The sequence below is a fragment of the Colletotrichum tamarilloi genome (genome assembly GCF_030869305.1).
Source record: "Colletotrichum tamarilloi strain Tom-12 chromosome Unknown Scaffold_18.1, whole genome shotgun sequence".
NCBI classification, from domain to species: domain Eukaryota; kingdom Fungi; phylum Ascomycota; class Sordariomycetes; order Glomerellales; family Glomerellaceae; genus Colletotrichum; species Colletotrichum tamarilloi.
Genome location: NW_026849401.1, coordinates 115,261 through 134,910, shown reverse-complemented (window position 1 = coordinate 134,910; position 19,650 = coordinate 115,261). Strand labels below are relative to the sequence as shown.

General features: G+C 53.7%; 7 protein-coding genes across 7 annotated transcripts; 1 reads left to right on the top strand and 6 right to left on the bottom strand.

The window, feature by feature from the left end:
* Positions 1-241: 241 nt before the first annotated feature.
* Positions 242-898, bottom strand: CTAM01_06451 (isochorismatase hydrolase; the record flags this gene model as incomplete). Its single annotated transcript, XM_060522478.1, has 1 exon — positions 242-898. The coding sequence occupies one exon, from the start codon at positions 896-898 to the stop codon at positions 242-244; it is 657 nt and encodes a 218-aa protein (XP_060382737.1).
* A 1,340-nt stretch (positions 899-2,238) lies between these two features.
* CTAM01_06450 (DnaJ domain-containing protein) lies at positions 2,239-3,902 on the bottom strand (the record flags this gene model as incomplete). Its single annotated transcript, XM_060522477.1, has 3 exons — positions 2,239-2,403; positions 2,460-3,724; positions 3,797-3,902. The coding sequence occupies 3 exons, from the start codon at positions 3,900-3,902 to the stop codon at positions 2,239-2,241; spliced, it is 1,536 nt and encodes a 511-aa protein (XP_060382736.1).
* Positions 3,903-5,048: 1,146 nt separating this feature from the next.
* Positions 5,049-6,002, bottom strand: CTAM01_06449 (NAD dependent epimerase/dehydratase; the record flags this gene model as incomplete). Its single annotated transcript, XM_060522476.1, has 2 exons — positions 5,049-5,498; positions 5,559-6,002. 2 exons carry the CDS (start codon positions 6,000-6,002, stop codon positions 5,049-5,051), a joined length of 894 nt encoding a protein of 297 aa, XP_060382735.1.
* Positions 6,003-6,407: 405 nt separating this feature from the next.
* On the bottom strand, positions 6,408-7,293 carry CTAM01_06448 (uncharacterized protein; the record flags this gene model as incomplete). Its single annotated transcript, XM_060522475.1, has 3 exons — positions 6,408-6,475; positions 6,622-6,649; positions 6,988-7,293. 3 exons carry the CDS (start codon positions 7,291-7,293, stop codon positions 6,408-6,410), a joined length of 402 nt encoding a protein of 133 aa, XP_060382734.1.
* Positions 7,294-8,555: 1,262 nt separating this feature from the next.
* CTAM01_06447 (squalene synthase) lies at positions 8,556-10,227 on the top strand (the record flags this gene model as incomplete). The annotated part of the gene is made up of 4 exons (XM_060522474.1): positions 8,556-8,611; positions 8,699-9,758; positions 9,843-10,004; positions 10,111-10,227. 4 exons carry the CDS (start codon positions 8,556-8,558, stop codon positions 10,225-10,227), a joined length of 1,395 nt encoding a protein of 464 aa, XP_060382733.1.
* A 4,155-nt stretch (positions 10,228-14,382) lies between these two features.
* CTAM01_06446 (subtilase) lies at positions 14,383-15,782 on the bottom strand (the record flags this gene model as incomplete). Its single annotated transcript, XM_060522473.1, has 3 exons — positions 14,383-14,897; positions 14,960-15,113; positions 15,177-15,782. The coding sequence occupies 3 exons, from the start codon at positions 15,780-15,782 to the stop codon at positions 14,383-14,385; spliced, it is 1,275 nt and encodes a 424-aa protein (XP_060382732.1).
* A 1,159-nt stretch (positions 15,783-16,941) lies between these two features.
* CTAM01_06445 (uncharacterized protein) lies at positions 16,942-17,571 on the bottom strand (the record flags this gene model as incomplete). Its single annotated transcript, XM_060522472.1, has 2 exons — positions 16,942-17,443; positions 17,525-17,571. The coding sequence occupies 2 exons, from the start codon at positions 17,569-17,571 to the stop codon at positions 16,942-16,944; spliced, it is 549 nt and encodes a 182-aa protein (XP_060382731.1).
* Between the last annotated feature and the right edge of the window lie 2,079 nt (positions 17,572-19,650).

Below are 19,650 nucleotides of genomic sequence, written 5' to 3'. Positions count from 1 at the left end.
GACGGTTGCAAGAAGCTTGCCGCTGATTTGAGTCCACCAAGAGCACCGTAGAGTCATACCCATAGCACCTTGATTCAAGAGTTCAACAACAAAAGGCTCGTGTAACGACAAGAGCGGCATGTGGAATATCGAGAAGTCATATCGATCTAATTCAAGATCCTGGAAATGCCTCCCAAAATTCGTCAGCAGAATCGGTTCTTGATGACTTTTTGGCATTGCTGCATCTTCATTATACTTCGAATCAGAACCTCAACACCGCCGCCAATACCTCCTCCGCACCAACAACCTCCGCAAACTCCCCATCCAAACTCGCCAAATTCACAGCATGCACAGTCTCAGCATCAAACCCGCCCTTCTCATACGTCGCAACCGCGTCCCTCACCAACAGTACACCGTTACCATCTACCCCTCCATCCTCGCCCAGAACCTGCAAGTTAGCCGCCATCCGCACCGTAGTGCTCACGCAGTGATCAGTCGTCAGCCCACCCACTATAAGCTGCCGAATCCCGGCGGACCGCAGCGTTGCCTCGAGGTTGGTGCCGATGAAGGCGCTGTTGAAGTTCTTCGTGAAGACGGGTTCTGAGGGGAGGGGTGCAGCGTAGGGCAGAGGTGCGACGGAGGGGGTTGACGAGCCTTCGAGGTAGTGTGTTGGGTGGAGGGCGGAAGTAGAGGATATGGAGTGGTGGTGGACGTGGAGGATGAGTACTGGCTTTTGCTCTTGGGAGGTCGGGGTCGAAATGATGGTTTCGTTGTACTTGCGTGCGGATGCGAGGAGTGTCTCGACGCTGGATTCGAATGTTGGTGTGCTGCGTGATGAGCCCCAGTGGGTCGGGTGCTTGAAGCCCTCTTGGATATCAATCAGGACGAGCGCCGTAGGTGTGGTCGATGCCTGACGCATGGTGATGGACAAGCTTCGACAGCCGTTGAGTATCGCTTTGACAATGAGAACAATATGACCTGTTATTGATGATTTTCTGGCTGGGATATGACCGTCCCTGGTGATCGATGGGGGTTTATTATGGTAGTTGCTATTTACTATGCTTACAGATCAAATCAATAGACGCCCTTCTCAATTCGGCTAGTCATTGAAAGGGCGTCCAATGGACTTCAGGGAGTGAGAGAGGGTACTCGATTGCGACAATTTCGGCTCCTTCTTTGGCTGTCATTGGTATCATAGAAAGCAAGAGATGTTACCACACGTCGGGCTGGCCCGCTGCATGGATGTTATCGCCAGCAAAGCTGGCGAAAAGTCTCCTTGATATGCTACGGATACAGCTTGCTGATAGGCGTCGTGAAGAGTCATGCGGGGTAAAGCGAATAACATGCCGTTCCACATATTCGCCAACCTAAGTTCACAATCATAGATTTGGAGAAAAGCTAAAAAGCGAACAAGGACGTATCTCTCACATTCAGCACAAATGTCTCTGGACACACCATAGACACGATCAACAACCACAAAATGCAAAAGGGGTCATCGTTCCCGAGAGGGAACTACGCTTATGTGCCTCGTGGCGGAATCGAACCGCCGATCTTCTCATGTCACTAGGTACTAGTGAGACGCTATACCACTTAGCCAACAAGGCGATGTCTCCAAGGCGCCAGCAGCGAGCTCAAGGACCACTGCGGCGGATCCTCTCCACCAGCCGACGACACCCCACCAACCTAGCGAGAAGGCATGCAAGTTCCGCTTCGAGATTGTTCAGTTCTCGAGATGCTCGAGACTCTTCCTTTCTATCGAAGTGGCTCTTCAAGCCCTAGCCCCAGACATCAGAAAGCGGAAGTGATGGCCCAAGGTGAGTTAATAGTCAACATCCTCGTCTCTTAAGAGGGCTTACACAATCCATATCTCTCTCCGGTTCTGAGGACCACAGCAGCACCCACCACAACTCATCTTAGCACTGAAAGTCCTTCGGCACACAAATTATATGATGTAGGTCCACGGTAAACAAGTCAAGAAAAAAAGTCCAGGCATCCAATCAAGTCCATCATAAAAGTATACTTTGTATTCGCTGATAATATCAGTCACCCATGCCGAATGGTGAGTGGGGAAGCCAACTCCAACAAACAACCGTCAAGTAGTAGCCTCTCCCAAAAGTCCCGTCTATTCGCTCAAGTAGCCCAGAGTTTGTAACAATCAGGTAAAGGTAGGTAAGCTAAGGCCCCAAAGAAGAATCGAAGTTTCAAACGGTTGTGGTATCTCGTGCGCACTCTGTCCCTCTTTTCCCCCCGCGAAGCAGTTTATGCCTTCTCGGGCTTGGGGACGTTGGGCGCATCCTCAGCGACGTCCGCTGATGGGTGCTTCTTGCCCTTCTTCTTGGACTCCTTATCCTTCTTGATGGCTGCCTCGGCGACGAGCTGCTCGAAGACGAGGTAGTCGCCTTCCTCCTCGGGAGATCTCGCGGCCTGGAACAATATGTTAGCACCATGAACACAACGGCAATCCGAGGGAGCAGTAGTACCTTGGAGAAGATGTCGCCGATGATGACCAGTGCCTCAGCGCGCTCCAGTCTCTTGGCCAAAGGGATCTTCTTGTCGTTGAGGACAGAGTCGCACACCTCACGCAGCACACTCTGAATCTCGAACTTGGAGCCGCGCCATGCGGCGGTAAGAATCTTGCCTGTGACGCGGCGCTCGTACTCGGCCTTGCGATCCTCGGACCACTCCTCGCCACCCTTCTCCTCCATGCGCGCCATCTCCTCAATGGTCTGCTGTGCGTCGATGGCAGAGCTGATGGTGTTCCAAGTCTCCTTCACGATCGTGCCCTTGTCCTTGACGCGGCTGAAGAAACCGCCGATGCCCAGGAACTTCTGACTCCGCAGCAGACCGGTGGCCTTGGCCAAGTACGTCTGGCCGATGGCGTGGAGGATATCCAGACCGAAAGACTCCATCTTCATGTTCTCGACCTCGAGACGAGTCTTTTCTTGGAACGCCTTGGTGACGTCAGCGCCCTTGTCGGTCTCGGTCCACACGCTTATTCTGTCGAGGAGCTTGCGGGCGAGGGTGTCGACACGCTCCTGGCGGACGCGGGCGCGCTCCTTGTCGTAGGCGGCGAGCTGATCGCGCTGCTCCTTGGTCAAGCTACCCTTCTTCTTCTCCTTCTTCCGCAGCGACTCCTCCGACTCGGGCTGGCCTGCGACTTCGTCCGAGGGCCTGTCCATAAGCGCAGGCCGGAGGGGGATCTGAGTGCGCTTTGCGGTACCCGAGGTACCGGACGGGCTCGGTGATGGTGTTCTACCCTCAGCGGCGTATGGGGGAGGAGGCGCGTTGGCGGTGCCAGCAGCGGCAGAGTCGGCTGCCTTATGAGCCTCCTTCTCGTCTTCAACGACGACGGTTGGCGGAGGAGCAGCGGCGGCACCGGCGGCGGCGCCAGCCTTTTCTGCGTCTCCAGCCTTCATGCTCTCCTTCTTGGCCTCCTCAGTGCCAGGGAACTCGCCGTCGGCAGCTTCGGCGCCCTCAGCACCCTCCTCACCCTCCTGCATGGTGATATCCATAGTGGCCGTCAGATCCTTCATCAGGCTAATCTCACCGATCCAGTCGACAAAGGCATCGCCGCCAAAGATGGAGCTGAAGAACTCGGCCGGGTCGGCAAAGCCCTCGGAAGGCTTCGCGCTGTCCTTTCCATACTTGTCGTAGGCTGCTCGGAGGTCCTTGTCGGAGAGGACTTGGTAGGCTTCGCCAATTTCTTGGAACTTTTCGTGGGCGGAGGGGTCGTTGGGGTTCTTGTCTGCAGGGGGTTCAAGTCAGCTTCCGTGACGCAGCAGAGTGCAGTAGAAATCAAACAGGTAATTTTACATACCCGGGTGGTGAACGATGGCAAGCTTTCGGTAGGCCTTCTTGATTTCGATGTCTGTGGCGGTGGGCTGAACACCGAGAGTGTCGTAGTATGCGGTATCGACGACCATGGTCGCAAGGAATGAGGGGTATTAGGTAGAAGGAAATCTAGGTATAGAAACGGCGCAAATGTTTTCTTCGTTGATAAACAAGAGAAAAAGGTTGAGTGAGGGAGTAAGAGGTCCTCTGCAGGAAAGATCGCGGGGTGATGAGGGTAGGGATAGACTTGCGAATCGTGATTCAAGCGAGAATCACAAGGAATCGGACGTAGCGGCGGTCGAATGAACTGGGCGGTGCGGCGTGCCACACCAAAAAGTGACCCAACTGCTGCAAGGTGCCCGCCGATTACCTAGATTTTTGGGTGGATTTACGTTTTCGCGGTGCCCCGCCAGATTACGTTGTTGGGCGAGACCTATGGGCGCTGGGCGGTCACCAACGGCGGGTTTCAGTGAGCATTGCGGTGACTTTTTGGTGAGTAACCATGCACTGCCATGGAACGGCCAGGCTGAATTACGGTACCTACTTCTGAGCCTTACGGCTGGTAAGGTAACCTGCCCTCCCACTGGGTGCTGGCAAGGTGCCATTCTTTCCCTCCCGCCCTTTCCATAGGCTGCATGGACGATGGCGATGTCCACTGCGGCCTTGGAGATTACGCGGACAGGGACCTGCTGGCAGGGATGACGTTGCACGGTCCAGCCCATCTGCCGTTTTCTGTCTGCATCACAAAGAGTCGGTATCCAAAATACAGACTCCCCCTCAATCCAAAACATTCTCATGAAGGGCTTCTTTGGAAGTTTTGGGGGAGAAAAGCATGGCTCGTGTCAGGTTGCTATCCCGGGCTCTACAGCGTCAGCTGTCACATTGCAAGCGACGATAGCTGATAGCTGCATCACGATATTTCCAGGCCTCCAAAGTGATCGACAACAGTCGGCGATCCGCTTCACAAGCTTTCAGAGCTCAAGTCAACCGGACAACGCCGAGATGACTCTTCTCCACCCCGGCTGCACCGACTCTCACGCAAAGGACACCGTTCAATCTTCAGCGCCTGCCTCTAGCCCGATGGCATCTGGAATCATGCTATGCTCACTGCATCAATCTGGACAGTCTTCAACAACTCAAACTGCAATTTTTCTAGTTCATTCCAGTCTCTAAGTCTTGCTAGAGCGGCCAAGTTCCCATATGCGCCAAATCCGATTTGCTTTTTTTCCCTCTTCTATTTACACGACACCGTTGGCCTTCATGCGCTCGAAGCATCCCCTGTAGGCGTCGTGAACCTCGGGCACCGTGTAGTTGTACTCCTTGAGCTTCTTCTCCAACTTGGTGGTGTCGAGTTTGCAGTTGCTGCGGCCGGCCTTGATGACCTTGGCCTGCTCCTCGAGCGAGAAGTTCTTCCATGTGAAATCGGGACGGACAATCTCCTTAAAGAGGGAGAGCACCTCGTTGTGAGAAATGGCACCGGGGTTGGTGAAGTTGTAGATGCCAGTGTCCTTGTGCTCGGCCATGAGGATGGAAGCCGGGAGGAGATCGGTGAGAATGGTGTTGGAGTTGGGGATATCAACGACACGGTCGTACTTGGCAATCTTGGTAACAAAGTTGCGGGAGTGGAGGTCGTCGCTGACGGGCATGCGCAGGCGGAGGATGAGGCAGTTCTTGTAGTGCTTCATGATCTGCAGAGTACCCGATTAGTGATTGATCCAGACGCCAGTGGCTTGTGATTAATAACATACCTCCTCGACGTGACCCTTGGTGTCCGAGTAGAAGCTGCCCTTAAAGTTGGCAGGGTCGGTCTCGAGGTAGCCAGCGCCGCCAATGGGGTGGGCGTCGTCGTACTGGTAGATGCAGCCGGTGGCGAAGACGGTGCAGTGGATGCCCTTGAGGAAGCAGGCATCGGTGAGGTTCAGGGTGCCGATAACGTTGGATCGCATCGTAGCCTCCTTGTTGTCCTCGCACCAGTCGACATTGGGGCGACCAGTGCAGCCAGCGCAGTTGAGAACGTGGGTAGGCTTGACCTTCTCGAGCTCGGCGAGGACGCCCTCACGATTCTCCATGCGGACGGTGGTGGTGTAGACCTCCTTGCCCTGTCCCTCAAGGAGGACCTTGAGGTGGTTCGCAACCCAGCCCTCGCCACCCCAGATGAGGAACTTGTTCGCAGAGTGTCCGTTGGTAGCCATTGTGGATGATGGTGGTGTTGTTCGTCTCTTGAGGATTATAGTTTGAATTATCGGAGAGTGGTCGGAGAGGGGTCGGGCGGGACTTTGTCAGGATTCGACTGGCTGCTGGGATGGTGTAAGTTGGTGACGGAGTCGGGTGAGATGTCGATTCGGACGTCTTATATGCTCGAGGCTGGCAAGGGAGAAGACAGCTGGGAGGGTGAGGAAAGAAGAAGAAAAGGACAAATTGAGTAATTTGTAAGACAAGCCACTCGAACAGCAGGGCAAGGGGAGAAAGAGTGTGAGACGGATTATTTATCTGGGGTAAGCGTGGCAGGTACGAGGCCAGGGAGAGGAGGAGGGGAGGACATAAAGTTTGGGTTCAGGTACGAGTCGTACTATCTGCCAATCTGCCACTCTGCCCTTTCAGCTGCGCGCGGTCTCGACCCTCTCGACCCTCCCGTCTTCCGGTATGCTGGTCTCTGTCTGGATACCTACTGCAGAGCAGCAGTAGTAGCACAGCCAGCAATAATTAGTCGCAGCGACTTACATTGGACAGATGGTGTGTGCTATGTGTCGTTCCCACCCCCACCTTCGGGAGGTACCACGGTCAAAGGTGCGACCCCGTAGCGAAACTTACGTACCTCGAGTACGAAGCTTACCAGGAGCTACGTTCCATATTGATAGCTGCTGTTATCGGAGAGAGTATCCGTAGCAGACAGCTATTTTCGTCCTGGCGTCCCCTAGCTTTGTCATGAGCTCTGGTGAAGTGGACTCCGTGGAAGATAGTCACCAGTAGTAGCAGAATATGATTAAGCCGACCATGAAAAATCATAATGTTAGTAAGAGACATAAGGAAAAAAGTAGCTACTTAGCTACGTGGTGTCGCAGCAGCTCCAAGACAAGTATCGCGGAAGTGATGCGGTCTAGGATGAAGGAGGCTAGACGGATGAAAAGCCTCCCTTGGGGGATGCAGACAGTGAGACATTGCCATCCGATGGCTCACCGCATTATGCTCCCTTGGAGGTAATGGCGGTGCCACGGTGGTGGTGGCAATGGCGGGCCGCGGCAGACCAGCGAGGGTCGAATGCCGCGTCGGCCGTGGTGGGGACCAGAAGCCCGGAGCCGCAAAGAAACGTCCATCTCGGAAATCCTTAAGGGTCTTGGCCATGTGCTGCTGCGATGCCACCGTGGGATGTCCAGAAAACCAGACGATGGGTTGCGCGCTGATCGGATAGTCGGGCCATGAACATGAAGGGGGAGGCTGAGCCATGGGAACAATTGGACTGATGCCGTGTCGGGGGGCTGACATGCGTGGAATTGCTGCTGCTGCTCTCCACTCACACCTCGATTGGCGTATGCAGCAGAGTCGATAAATCATCTTTTGTCGGCTTCTTCTTCTTTCTTTCGGTGTGTGAAGAGGAGAAACAGCAACAGAAGCAGCAGCAAGGTAGCAATACCAAAGGTGCGAAGAAGATGCCAAGGATAAACGTCGCTAAACAAAAGTCATGTGAGTTGAGCCGTTGGTTGCTAACCAGACGAGAAAGAGACGACCCCGACGGAAGCTTCGTTCGAAAAAGGCAGGAAGGCAGACCCTGAAATAATGAAATCCTTCCACTCCCCAGCATGGAAGGAACCGCCCTCCGTGCCCCGCACCTGCTGAAATTCGAGAATGAGAAGCAAACGACCCGGAAGGCAGGGACCTGCCCCGCCATCACCTGCCATCTGCCAATCAGATCTAGTCGTCCATCCCATTGGCTCGCCTAGCTTTAGCCGAACTGGCTCGGTCAGTGTGTTCCTGACACCAATTCCAGTGACTGACACGCTGAAGTGGGAAGCGTTCGGCGGATAAGGCACCATACACAGGCGGGGTATCACTGTAAGAGGCGCTATCTGGCCGTCTTCTGGCTGTCAGTAGACCACCCAACAGCGCTGAGGCCAAGCCTTGAATGCCCTGGAGGCTTACCTAATAACCTCCACGTACCTGGAAATGAGGTGAGTGTGACGGGAAAACGGTCCCAGGTCGCATTTTCCATGGCAATTTGGAGAAAAGGAGCCGGGGTCAGCTGCACTAACGTCCTTTCCCCCGTTTTGGCGCCTTCCTGCCCGGGTGAATTGGTCACTTTTTTGGACTTTTGATTTGATGACAGCGGAGAACTTCTTTCCCTCCTATTCTTCCGCGGTCTTGTTGTTGAATCCCCGTCTGCCGTTCATCCAAGGTCAACAATCCAGTTTGCTTGTCGACTCTTCTCCACGCAACAGCCCGTGTCCTCCTTGCTATAAAACGCACGCGAATTTTGAGGTCATTGACTGGAACGTGAGCCAAAAAAGCAGAAGCTGAGACCACCTCCCATTGACTGCGCGCGCAAACCTTCAATCAGCAGCCCACGACGAACCCGCACATAGCCAGCTACCTTGGTCAACTCCACGAACTCTACGAGGACTGACTGACTTGACTTTGCTGCCCCCTACGAGACTCGACTTCGTTCTTCCGTCGTCAACTCTTCAAGCCTCTGCGCTACTGTCCGATTCTACTGTGCAATCCGCCGTCCGCCGCGACGACAGACCGCCATCATGGGTGTCATTTACTACCTCCTTCACCCCAACCAGCTTCGCTCCATCATCCAATGGTACGCCGCCTGACTCCCTCTCACCGAGCACGCGCGCGCAGACCGCTTTGCTGCTTCTCTACCTCACATCTGCTGATACACTTCTAGGAAGGTCTGGCACGACCCCGTCCACCACCGCGATCCCTCAAAGGAAGACCCTACGCTGAAGTCGTGCTTCGAATTCCTCAACAAGACGAGCCGTAGTTTCTCCGCCGTCATCCAGGAGCTCAACCCCGAACTCCTGGTTCCCGTTTGCCTGTTCTACCTTGTGCTGCGCGGCCTCGACACCATCGAAGATGATATGACATTGGATATCAAGGAGAAGGAGCCTCTGCTGCGCCAGTTTGACAAGTACATGGAGACGGATGGCTGGACTTTCACCAAGAACGGTCCTAACGAGAAGGACCGCGAGCTCCTGGTGCACTTTGACGATGTCGTAACTGAGCTGAAGAAGATCAAGAAGCCCTACTACGAGATCATCAAGGATATCACGATCAAGATGGGTAACGGCATGGCCGACTACGCTCTCAACGCCGAGCACAACGAGAACGGTGTTGCGACCATCAAGGAGTACGAGCTTTACTGCCACTACGTTGCCGGTCTCGTCGGTGACGGCCTGACCCGCCTCTTCGTCGAGGGCAACATGGCCAACCCCAAGCTTCTCGAGCGCCCCGCGCTCACCGAGTCCATGGGACAGTTCCTCCAAAAGACCAACATCATTCGCGACGTCCACGAGGACTACCTCGACAAGCGCCGTTTCTGGCCCAAGGAGATCTGGAGCAAGCACGTCGACACCTGGGACGATCTCTTCAAGCCCGAGAACCTGCCCAAGGCTCTCGAGTGCAGCTCCGAGATGGTTCTGAATGCTCTCAAGCACACTGAGGAGTGCCTGTTCTACATGGCTGGTATCAAGGATCAGAGTGTCTTCAACTTCGTCGCTATCCCCCAGAGCATGGCTATTGCGACGTTGGAGCTCGTCTTCCGTAATCCTGCCATCTTCAGCAGCCACATCAAGATCACCAAGGGCGACGCATGCTACCTCATGACCAAGTCAACACAGAACCTCCAAATTGTGTGTGAGGTTTTCAGAGACTACACCCGTCGGATACACAAGAAGAACGACCCGCGCGACCCCAACTACGTGCAGATTAGCGTGCAGTGCGGCAAGGTATGTGGTGGTGTTTCTTTGTCTTTATCTAAAGACACATCTGTCTCGCGTCAGAAAGTCAATTGCTAACGGTTGACCCTCCAGATTGAGCAATTCATCGACTCTCTGTTCCCGAGACAGGACCCCAAGCTGCTCGGAGATGCGGCGAAACAGAAAGAGCGGGGCCAACCGGGTATGGATGCAGGTGAGGCCTTCGTATTGGGCGGCATGGTTCTGTTGACCCTCTTTTTCGTATCTGGTCTTATGGTGAGTAGCTCCGAAATTTTCTTCCTCATTTCCCTCTCGTTCCTCCAACATCAACCTTCACCCTCTGCTTTTCTACCCTCAACTCTCAACTGATCACCACCCTCAGATCGGAACTGCCTGGTTCTTTGGTGCACGCTTCGACTCGTTGTGGAAGACGGATAGCATTTACTGGCCTGGCAGCGAGACCGGCGCGGCGACGCCGATCGAGCACAAGGAGCTGTAACTCTACCAGACAGACAAGAACAAAAGTTGTTCTTTGACTGCTACGCTGCATCTGACTGTTGACGGTACATATTGACGAGGAGTTTTCGGTTGCTCGCCGCCGGCATGGCTACGAAATATTGAGGAGCCCATACTAATCTTGCTAATACACACCATCCTCGTGATGGGTTTTTCGCGACGCATCTGGTCTTGTTGCTTTCATATCGATCGTCTGTCCGACATGATTTACACAGTGACATCCACTATCCCTCCTCAAACCAAGCACGGATGTCAAATTGCAATTCAGTCCCATCGCAAGGTGGTCATGACTGTGGTTGTGCCGAAGAAGTGCTGATATCAAACCCCACCGGCAAAGACCCCGTCCATCACGCGGCGGGTACGGGGCGGGCGTGTCTTCCATTGTTCTCGGGACGCGCTCTTTTGCTCCGGCTTGCAAACATTCTTTCACCATGTTCCACTGTTTCACGTGTTTCTTCTTGTGACTGCGACAAGACCTGTAATAGCCATAAGGCTAGGTCAATTGAAAGCTTACTCGTCTTCGTCTGGCCCCGGGGCCTACGGCGAAGAGGTGACAGGCGCTGTCACGGCATCAAGTAGATGAGCCTGTCGCCAAGACCGATATGACCTGTCTCTTCAGTACTTTTCTGGAAGAAGTTGTCTCGATTTTGAAGTCCATGGAAGAGCCAAAGCGACGACCGATGTATTCAAATCATCCCGCGGCCGGGGAACCGTTGTAATAAGAAGACACAAAAATTCATAATCCAAGTCATCGCCCCAACGCCCCCAACTCCAGTCAATTGGTCACCAACGCAATGCAGAAATCACTTGGCCTGCTTGACTTGGCCTCTTGTCGAACATGGACTTGCAGGTCACCAATAATCAGATGAAGCACGCAGCGCCGCGGTGCCTCTATATGTACCTAATCCATTGAACCCACGGAGGCTTACCAGATTGCTGCTCAGTATGCTCTTCTGTTTTCAGGCCCGCCACCAAAGCCTTTCGTCCGGTCTTCCTTTCGTATCGTTGCAGGAGACAGCAGTGCGCAGTTGCAAGCGAAGAAGATGCGGCTCTTGGAAGACGTCTCGGCGTTTATGCGCAAGGCCGAACCGGATTTTCCAGGTAGGTATCTGATGTACCTACACACAGGCATACCGGGACCGTATTATGTGTTTTTAACCTTTCCCGCCTTCTCCCCGACACGGCGACACCTAGGTCAAGTCTGGGGAATACATGAAACGTGAAGATCCAGCTTCAGCCTTTTCAGCTCTGCTTCGCTCCCACGCCGGCCATCCCTCCCTTTCTCTCGGCTCGGGTCAGAGACGACAGGCCGGAAACCCACGAAACCACGTGAGTTGCGCGGACCACCTTGGCCTTATCCTCCGTTGTCTTCCCTCTCTCTCTCTCTGCGACTCTCTCGCTCGCTCTCATCCGCTGCGCGCGGGTGGCGTGCGGCGGGGCACGGCGCCCGCGAGAACGGGAGACCCGGGATGGCCGTTGCTGGTAGCCTGGTCTCCCCCCTTCGACGCCAAGACCCGAGATCTCCGTTTTGCATAGCGGTGTCAGCGCCAGATTGATGGGGTACGTTCAAGGAGAATTGGGAGAGGCGAAAGGACAACGGGACGTTTCGGACCGGTTAACAAGAGACAAGCGATTCTTGGTATCGGTGAATCATGCTTCAGCCAAGGCTGAGGCTGGATCTAGCTGCCTTCCAGGCTTCAAGAGTACTGTTTATTTATGTTTTGTCATGGTGTGGACATCTCTAACACCATAGTCTAGCCAAGACATTTGTATATATCTGGTATTTGTCGATACTATAGCATCATTTGTACATGCTCTGCCCTTGGCTCGTCCTTCTTGTAAAGATGTGTTTGCGAGAGCGGTCGATCACCACGCCAATGGCAAGTATCTGGGACGTAGATGGCTTCAAATTTGTGACGACGAATGAATGCAGGCAACCTCTTCTACAGCACAGTAATTCCCATTCTCTCTCGTTCTCGTATTGGACTTTTCACAGGTCGTCGGATCTCGCATCTCCCCTTCCCTTTCCCACCCGGTCCCGAACACCCATCTCCGAAACGTGACCGTAGAACAATGGGCTCCCGGCGTACTGCTGAAGAAAGTCATCCCCTTTCCTATTCCGTTTCCCCGTTTCCCTTACCTTTTTTCCCCCTTCGGACGCCGGACCACAAACGAGCAAGGACGCATCTCTAATTCGTGCTTCTGTGCGTGTGTGTTGGAGATGAGACGAATCCGCCCGCGTGCGATGGGTGTAGGACTGTACGTCGGTCCTTTGAGCTGACCACATGCTTTTCCCTCGCGTCTTACCTCATCTCACAGCCATCAGAGATAAAAATGTGTGAGTGGTAGTGAATGGGTGCCTCTGACGCACTCGCACCTCCATCCCATCTCCTACCATCCTCGCCAACTCTATTCAGTCTCCCCCAGCACCCAAAAAAGAAGGTTAAGAAGGAAGGGGGGGGAGGGAGGGAAAAAGAATCCCCCCATGGAACCTAGTTTCGGAACCCGTCATCCGCGCAGATGCCAACGCACCATCTTACTGAGAACGAATCGGGAAAGGCATCATGTCCGTCCCATAATGTGCGACATCAATCTTCCATCTTTCGCTTCCACGGCCCTCGGATAACGGATAACGGCACGCAGTGGCACGCGGTGAAGCACCTCAGTCTTCGGGAAGCACCGTGTAGAGAGGAAACAACACATAGCAGATGCGAGAGGGAAGGCACTACGCCAAGTTCATCCCATCCCTCGGATACCTTAATCTCCAAAACGCGAGAAACACAAACCTTCACGCACACCACCCTCCACCACGACAATTCTCGCCCATGATTCTTGTCCGTCTTTAGGGAGTCCATCCTTTCCATCCTTTCCTTCCCTCCTCGGGGAGTTGCGAATGTTCTTCTCCCATCAAATTTCCCCAACTGTCCGGGATATGTCATGGCGTCATTCGCGTTTTGGGTTTTCTACCAGTCCTCTTGTCGTAAGAATCAGGCCGAACGACGCACCTCTTCATATCACCTACCTGTGGAAGTCCAATGTCGACGTTGACTCTGTATGCGTTCACTGGAAAGGAGCCCGCAAGGAAGCCGCTGAGTCCGTATGTAGAGTTGGGGAAGAGACAATTGTAGCTTGATCAATCACCTAAAATCGTCAGATGTAGTAGGTTGCGCAGATAAGGTTTCCTGCTTGTTGACGTGTCATCTATTCGATGAGATACACAACTGCCATCGCCTTCCTCCTTCGACGTCACCTAGGTTATGTGGATATCGAGGTCAGGTGACATGATGATAGCGCTAAAGGCCGTTGTCATTCACCAGGGGCAGGTGATACCATCAGAACTAGCATAGGGTGTGCGTGTCGAAGGGCTATCAACGCTGGACACGTTGATACACTCACTTACTCACAAGGCAAAGGCAGTATCAAGTCAAGTCGCAAGGCAGAGTGATTTGTTTGAACGTGAAAGTGAATAGTCCGTAGCTGTCTGCTCTCATTACCAAGATCTCATTTCGAGAATCTCCGTCTTAAATACAACGTGATTTTTTGGTCTCAAGCGAAACCAGAAAAATGTTCAAGAAAACAGGTTTTAGAGAAAAAAGCGAAAAGGAAGAAAAAAAGAGTTATAGGAAAACCCAAGACAGAATGAATTTTCGAGTCCTGATGAAATGGTACGAGGGAACCAGCCCGTCGAGGGTTTTTCTACTCTTTTGGGGTCTTTTTTCTTTTGAGCCTGTTTTTTGTCCTTGAAATGCGGGTTTGAAGACCCTTCTCTTTCTTGCTTTGTGTGTCTTCTCTCTCTCTCCTTTTACATACAATTGAAACCATCCGACAGACACCCGGAAACCCCAGGTATCCCATCTTGGATGGTGAAGGCTTGTGCTTTGCTTGCTGATCCAGGCCGCGCGCCAATGCAGTGATGTGTGCGAATGACTGGGTATCCTCTAAAATGCCGTGAATTTGTGTTCATCTCCCCCTCGAATATAAAAACACATGGGGGGAGAATCACTTATTAAACCAAGGAAAACGTGTCGAAAAAGTCAACGTGACGCCATCATGCCTTTTGAGGTTTCCAATGAAAGAAACGCTAAAAGAATCCACCAACGCGGAACACATTGGGGCATTTACCATCAGGGCAGAACTTCTAGAGCTGTCCGTTGTTGGCAATCAGGTTGGTGGTGCCAGCAGTGTTGCGCTGGACAGAGGCACCAGAGGCGGTGGCGAGAGCGAGCATGCGGTCGGTAACAGCCTTGACGGTGTTGAGGCCCTCAAGACCCATCAGGTAGGCGGCAAGGCCAGCAACGTGAGGGGAGGCCATGGAGGTACCGGACAGGGTGTTGGTGGCGGTATCGGAGGTGATGCCGACAGAGAGAATGTTGACACCGGGGGCGAAGATGTCGACGACAGTGCCGAAGTTGGAGAAGGAGGCCTTGCGGTCGTTGCGAGCATCAATGGCACCGACAGTGATGGCGTTGGGGGCGGAAGCGGGCGAGGTGTTGGCAGCATCCTGGTTCTCGTTTCCGGCAGCGACGACGGGGACGATGCCAGCGTTGTTGAGAGCCTGGATAGCGCGGTTGACAGCAGCGGAAGCAGAGCCACCAAGAGACATGTTCATGACAGCCTTGCCAGTGAGGTTCTTCTTGGCGACGTCGTCAATGACTTTTGGTGATGTTAGCTTCGGAAATTTGCATAGGTTAAACTGTGGGGCTGTTGAAACTTACCGAACTGCATGCCATCGAGAACACCAGAGTTGGAGCCAGCACCATCACCATCAAGAACCTTGACGCCAATGAGGTTGACGTTCTTGGCAACGCCGAAAGTCTGACCACCAATGGTACCAGCAACGTGGGAGCCGTGTCCGTTCTCATCAGTGTCCTGGTATTTTTCATTAGCCTCTCATCTTGCTCACTCACTCTTGAGACGATTCCTGGTACTTACAACGTTGTTGATGAAGTTGGCGCCAAAGGTAGCACGGCCCTGGAACTCGGAGTGGGTGGTAAGGATACCGGTGTCGACGATGTAGGCAGTGATACCGTCACCTCCTGTCTGGTCGAAGACGTAGCCAGCCTCACCGGCAGCGGCGTGAGACATGCGGACAAGGCCGGGGGGAGCGTTGGTCTGGGAGACGGTGGCGGAGATCTTGACCTTGGCATCCTGCTCGACGTAGGCGACCTCCTCGGCGTTCATGACGCTCATGATCATGGAGTCATCAGCCTCCATGACGGTGGCGCGCCACGCGTTCATCTTGAAGTTGCGGGTAGAGGTGCTGAGGGAGCGGCCGTCAAGGGAACGCTTGCCAATGTTGCGCTTCTTGATGGAGGCAGCGAACGAGGACATCTTGGAGGTAATGGCATCATCGTCAAAGGTGTTGTTGTAGACGACAATGTACTTGTTGGGAATCAGGTCGGCGGCGTTGAGGTTAGAGATGGGAACGCCCATGAAGGAGCCAGAGTCGTTGGTGGAAGCGCCGCTGTTGCTGAGGCCGAAAGGAGCGGCGAGAGCGGCGGGCAGCACGGCTGCGATGAGAGCGGTAGCGCGAACCATGTTGGGCGGTTAATTCGAGGGGGTTTGGTGGTGTATGTAGATACGGTGAGGTTGTTGATATTTAAATAAAGAGAGGATACGGGAGAGAACTAGCTCGTCGTCGTCGAAGAGGTCGTCAAAAAAAGTACTGATGAAGAAGAAAAAAGTGCCGAGACCGCTGGTCTACTTTTTTAATTTGTGGCGGTGGTTGACGAGGAAAGAACGAGGTCTTGTCGTCGGGGTTGGGAGGTTCGGCACGGAAGGTGCGAGCGAGAGAGTGACTCGATGAGGTTGGGAAGGCGCGAATGAGTGCGAGCGAGAAATGCTGAGAGAAGGAGCAACCAAGAAGGATTCGGATACCAGTCACGACACAAAGCCCTTGTTTACTTTTTTCTCAAATCTTTTCCAATGCGATAAAAAGCTGCCGTTACCAAGTTGAAACAAGGTGTAATAAAAGAGTAGTCGAAGAAGCGGAAAGAGGCGGTAGGTTGTTTGGTATTTAGCTAACCGGCCACACGGGTGAACGTGAGGATGAGGATAGACTAAAAGAAGAGATTTATGGAGGATGGGAAAGAATAGAGAGAGAGACGGAGCAAGAAGAAGTAAGAGACGGAAGGCCAAGCACAGCTGGGCAAGATGGAGAGGTTGTGGACAGTAACTTAAGTATAACGACGGACGATGAAAAAAGAAGGGGACGGGAGGAAGCAGGGAGTACGGATATTGAGACTAGGTAGTAGGAGTAGGAGTAGGAGTACCCAGGAGTAGGGGGATAAGGTAAGGTACATACAAGGAGGGAAGATGACCGGGGGTGTCAGCGGTACATGAATCCAGGTACCTGCTCTCAGCATCCGTACCTTGTAGCCTGTCCGTACGTAGTCCCTGGCCCAGGTTTGTCACTTGTGCGTGTCTCCATGTGCGTGTGTGCTTGCTTGGTGTGCTTTGGTGCTCGACCTTGACCTTGACCTTGACCTGGGGCCCTGAGGTGTGGTCTTTGGGTCCTGGAGGGGTGTGTGGCGTGTGTGAGTGGACCACGCGAGGATGTACCTTTGTGACATTGTCTGGATGGATGGATGGATGGATGCTGCAGAGAGAGACTGGACAAGGACAAGAGAACGAACGACGGACGAGGTACTGGCCCCGAGGTGTCTGTATTCGGTAGCGAGAACATCCGTACAATATGTTATTCTCTATGCTGTCTCACTCTCACTGCCTCATTGCAGGATCGTGAGGGGAGAGAGAAAAGATGCAAAAGAGACAGGCTGAGACTGAGGCCAGACGGGGCAGAGAGACAGTGCTCAGCACAAGTGAATAACGTCGAGGTACCTGATGAATACGGCATCTCGAATCTTGCACAAAAAAAAGTGGACGGGCCTTCGAGGCTCTGGGCAACATCTGCGGCAGAACAAGGAGTAGAAGCCGAGAAAGGGACGAGAAAAGACGGGACAATTAGACGACGGCGAAGACTTGGATCCAGTGACCAGCGGGAATTGGGAGAGGCGACGGGAGAGAAATGGTGACGGACGGGGAAGACGGGGGACAGCAAGGAGGGAGAAAAGGTACGTATCGGTGAAGGTGGGCTGGACCTAGGACCTGGAGACGACCTGGAGACTCTGCCCAGCGCCCAGCGCTCCAGCGCACACTGCCCAGCGGTGCTGCCGCCAGCCTGCGAAGCCTGCGCGTGTCTGAGGAAAAGGGGATACGTACCGAAATATCCGTGCACCGAGGGCTTGGCTCCCATTTGGGGTTGATGCGAAAAGCCGCGACTTTTTGGCAATATCGGTGCCGGTGCCACGCCGCCCAGCCTGTGCATGGCATTACGCTACATACTACACGATAGAGTGAGCTTGGGGAGGGAAGACGAGTAGCAGCATGGCGTGGCGGCAGTTTGGCATTGTGCACACTTTGTGGCAGACACGTCGACTCCTGCTTCTTACGACTCCGTTTCCGTATCACCACTGCTGCGAGGTAACCTAACCCTCATCCTCCGTATGCCAGAGACTGTAGTAGGCGAAGAGAGCAAAAAGGAAGTCAGGAGGTTCAGACTGATTACCCACACATTTTACTCTCGGGAGGAAAGTCCCAGGGCCGTTCTTGGCACTAGTCTCAATCAAGGCTTGTGCTTCACCTTTTTCTGGTCGTCGGAAGGGGACTGACGACCGGGGTGGGTTGCTTGTGGACTTATGGAGAAAGTCGACTGACTGATGGTTCTCCCCGAATTGTACGCAGTATGGGCCATGCCATGTTATTGTTTTCCAATATTGATCTTTTTTTTTCTGCTTTGTTCCATCGTTGGTATCCACGGTAAATCGCCGTCGGGCGGTAGAAAGTATGAAAACACCACACTGTTGTACGTAGGTGACGTACGAATTCAAACAATGAAGGGCATGCGCGTCCCGGGGTGGAGGGACCGCACTAAGGCAAGGTACAGAATACCACACGGCGGCAGTCGGCGGGATGGATGGATAGATCCAATGGTGGATGGATGATGGCGTTGGCGTTGTTGGCTGTTGGCTTCGACTCACGTACGGCGGCACGCCACAGTTCGATTGGGTGGTGATTGAGATTTACCACATCCCCCCAGGTACACAGTTACACAGGTAGGCACACAGGGTCCATTCCCGGGGCGCCGTCGCAAGACTTGCGGCACCCGACTGCCAACCGTTCCAGCCATCGGCGAGAACTGGGAAATTTGTGGCATATTTTCTGTTAGTGCTCCATGGTCAATGGCGCTGAAGGTTCTGGACCTACCCAGTTGGGTGTTGTCTCACTCCCTTAACCGCAGGGTAATCAAAAAGAGACGCCACAAGAGCGGCAGAGGCGCCGTTTTTCAAGGGAACGGCGTCCGCTGCAAACCGCCGCCTCTCCGTTCACCTGCGCCTCTTCTCTCTCTGTGCCTCACTGCCTCGCGGTCTCTTGGGCGGTCAGACGGTGCTGTCAGTGTCTGTGACTGACGGAAGAAAACTGTTGAATCTGGCTCGCTGACCACCCGATCCCATCCATCCATCCATCGCGGCGAACCAACAATGGGAGAAAAGGTCGGATTGTGTGTACAGATGTACGGCGTGTGTGTGAGAGAGATGGGCTCATGCCATATGGTTGGCTCTCCCCGTCTCTCGGATCATGAAGGTCTCAGTGCCAGCACAAACCTGTGACAATGCGCATCGTTGCTTCTTCTGATTCTATTAGGTTCTTTCCCACGCTTTGCGTTCGTCTGTCTCAACCCAAAATTTTCTCATGTTGTATACCTACCTATTTGCCTCCTTCCTCCACCGGGTGGTTCTGGTTCTTCATTTTTCCATCGTCGTGGCTAGGTTATCAAGGCAGGAACAAGAGACATTCAGTGGGGGCGCCTACCTTACCCCGTAAGGTAGGTACCTGCCCTCTGTCTCTCCTTTCTTCCCTCCCCTGGGAAAACTGGCAGGTGTCCAACCCAGGATCACAGTACGTACCCCCAATTAAACGGTACGTGCTCTCTCGCTCGTCACGGAGACTAACCTCGCAATGGGGAAAGCGTCAAGCCGTAGCGGTTCCCCTTTTGGGCGCTGCGGCAGCCAAGCGCGCTTCTCGTTGGCCGTGCCAAGTCAAACAAGGCCGCCCCTCTTATTATTCACCCCCTTGGTCCTGCCCATCCTGGATTGGTAGGCCCTGGCAAAAGTCGATCCTCCCCCTCCAGGGCTCCGTCGTCCTTTCCTCTCCCCTCCACTAGCGCCGGTTTCGATCCTGTCATTTCGACTAAATCTGTAACGTCCAAGTTCAGCGCCTCATCGCAGAAAAAAGGAAAGAGGGCTCCATTGTCAGCTTCCTCATCGTCGTTGTTGTCCTCCTCCATGGTCGAGCTTCACCTTGGAAAAGGCTCCAGTGCTCCACAGAATGGTCCACGTCGGCTGCC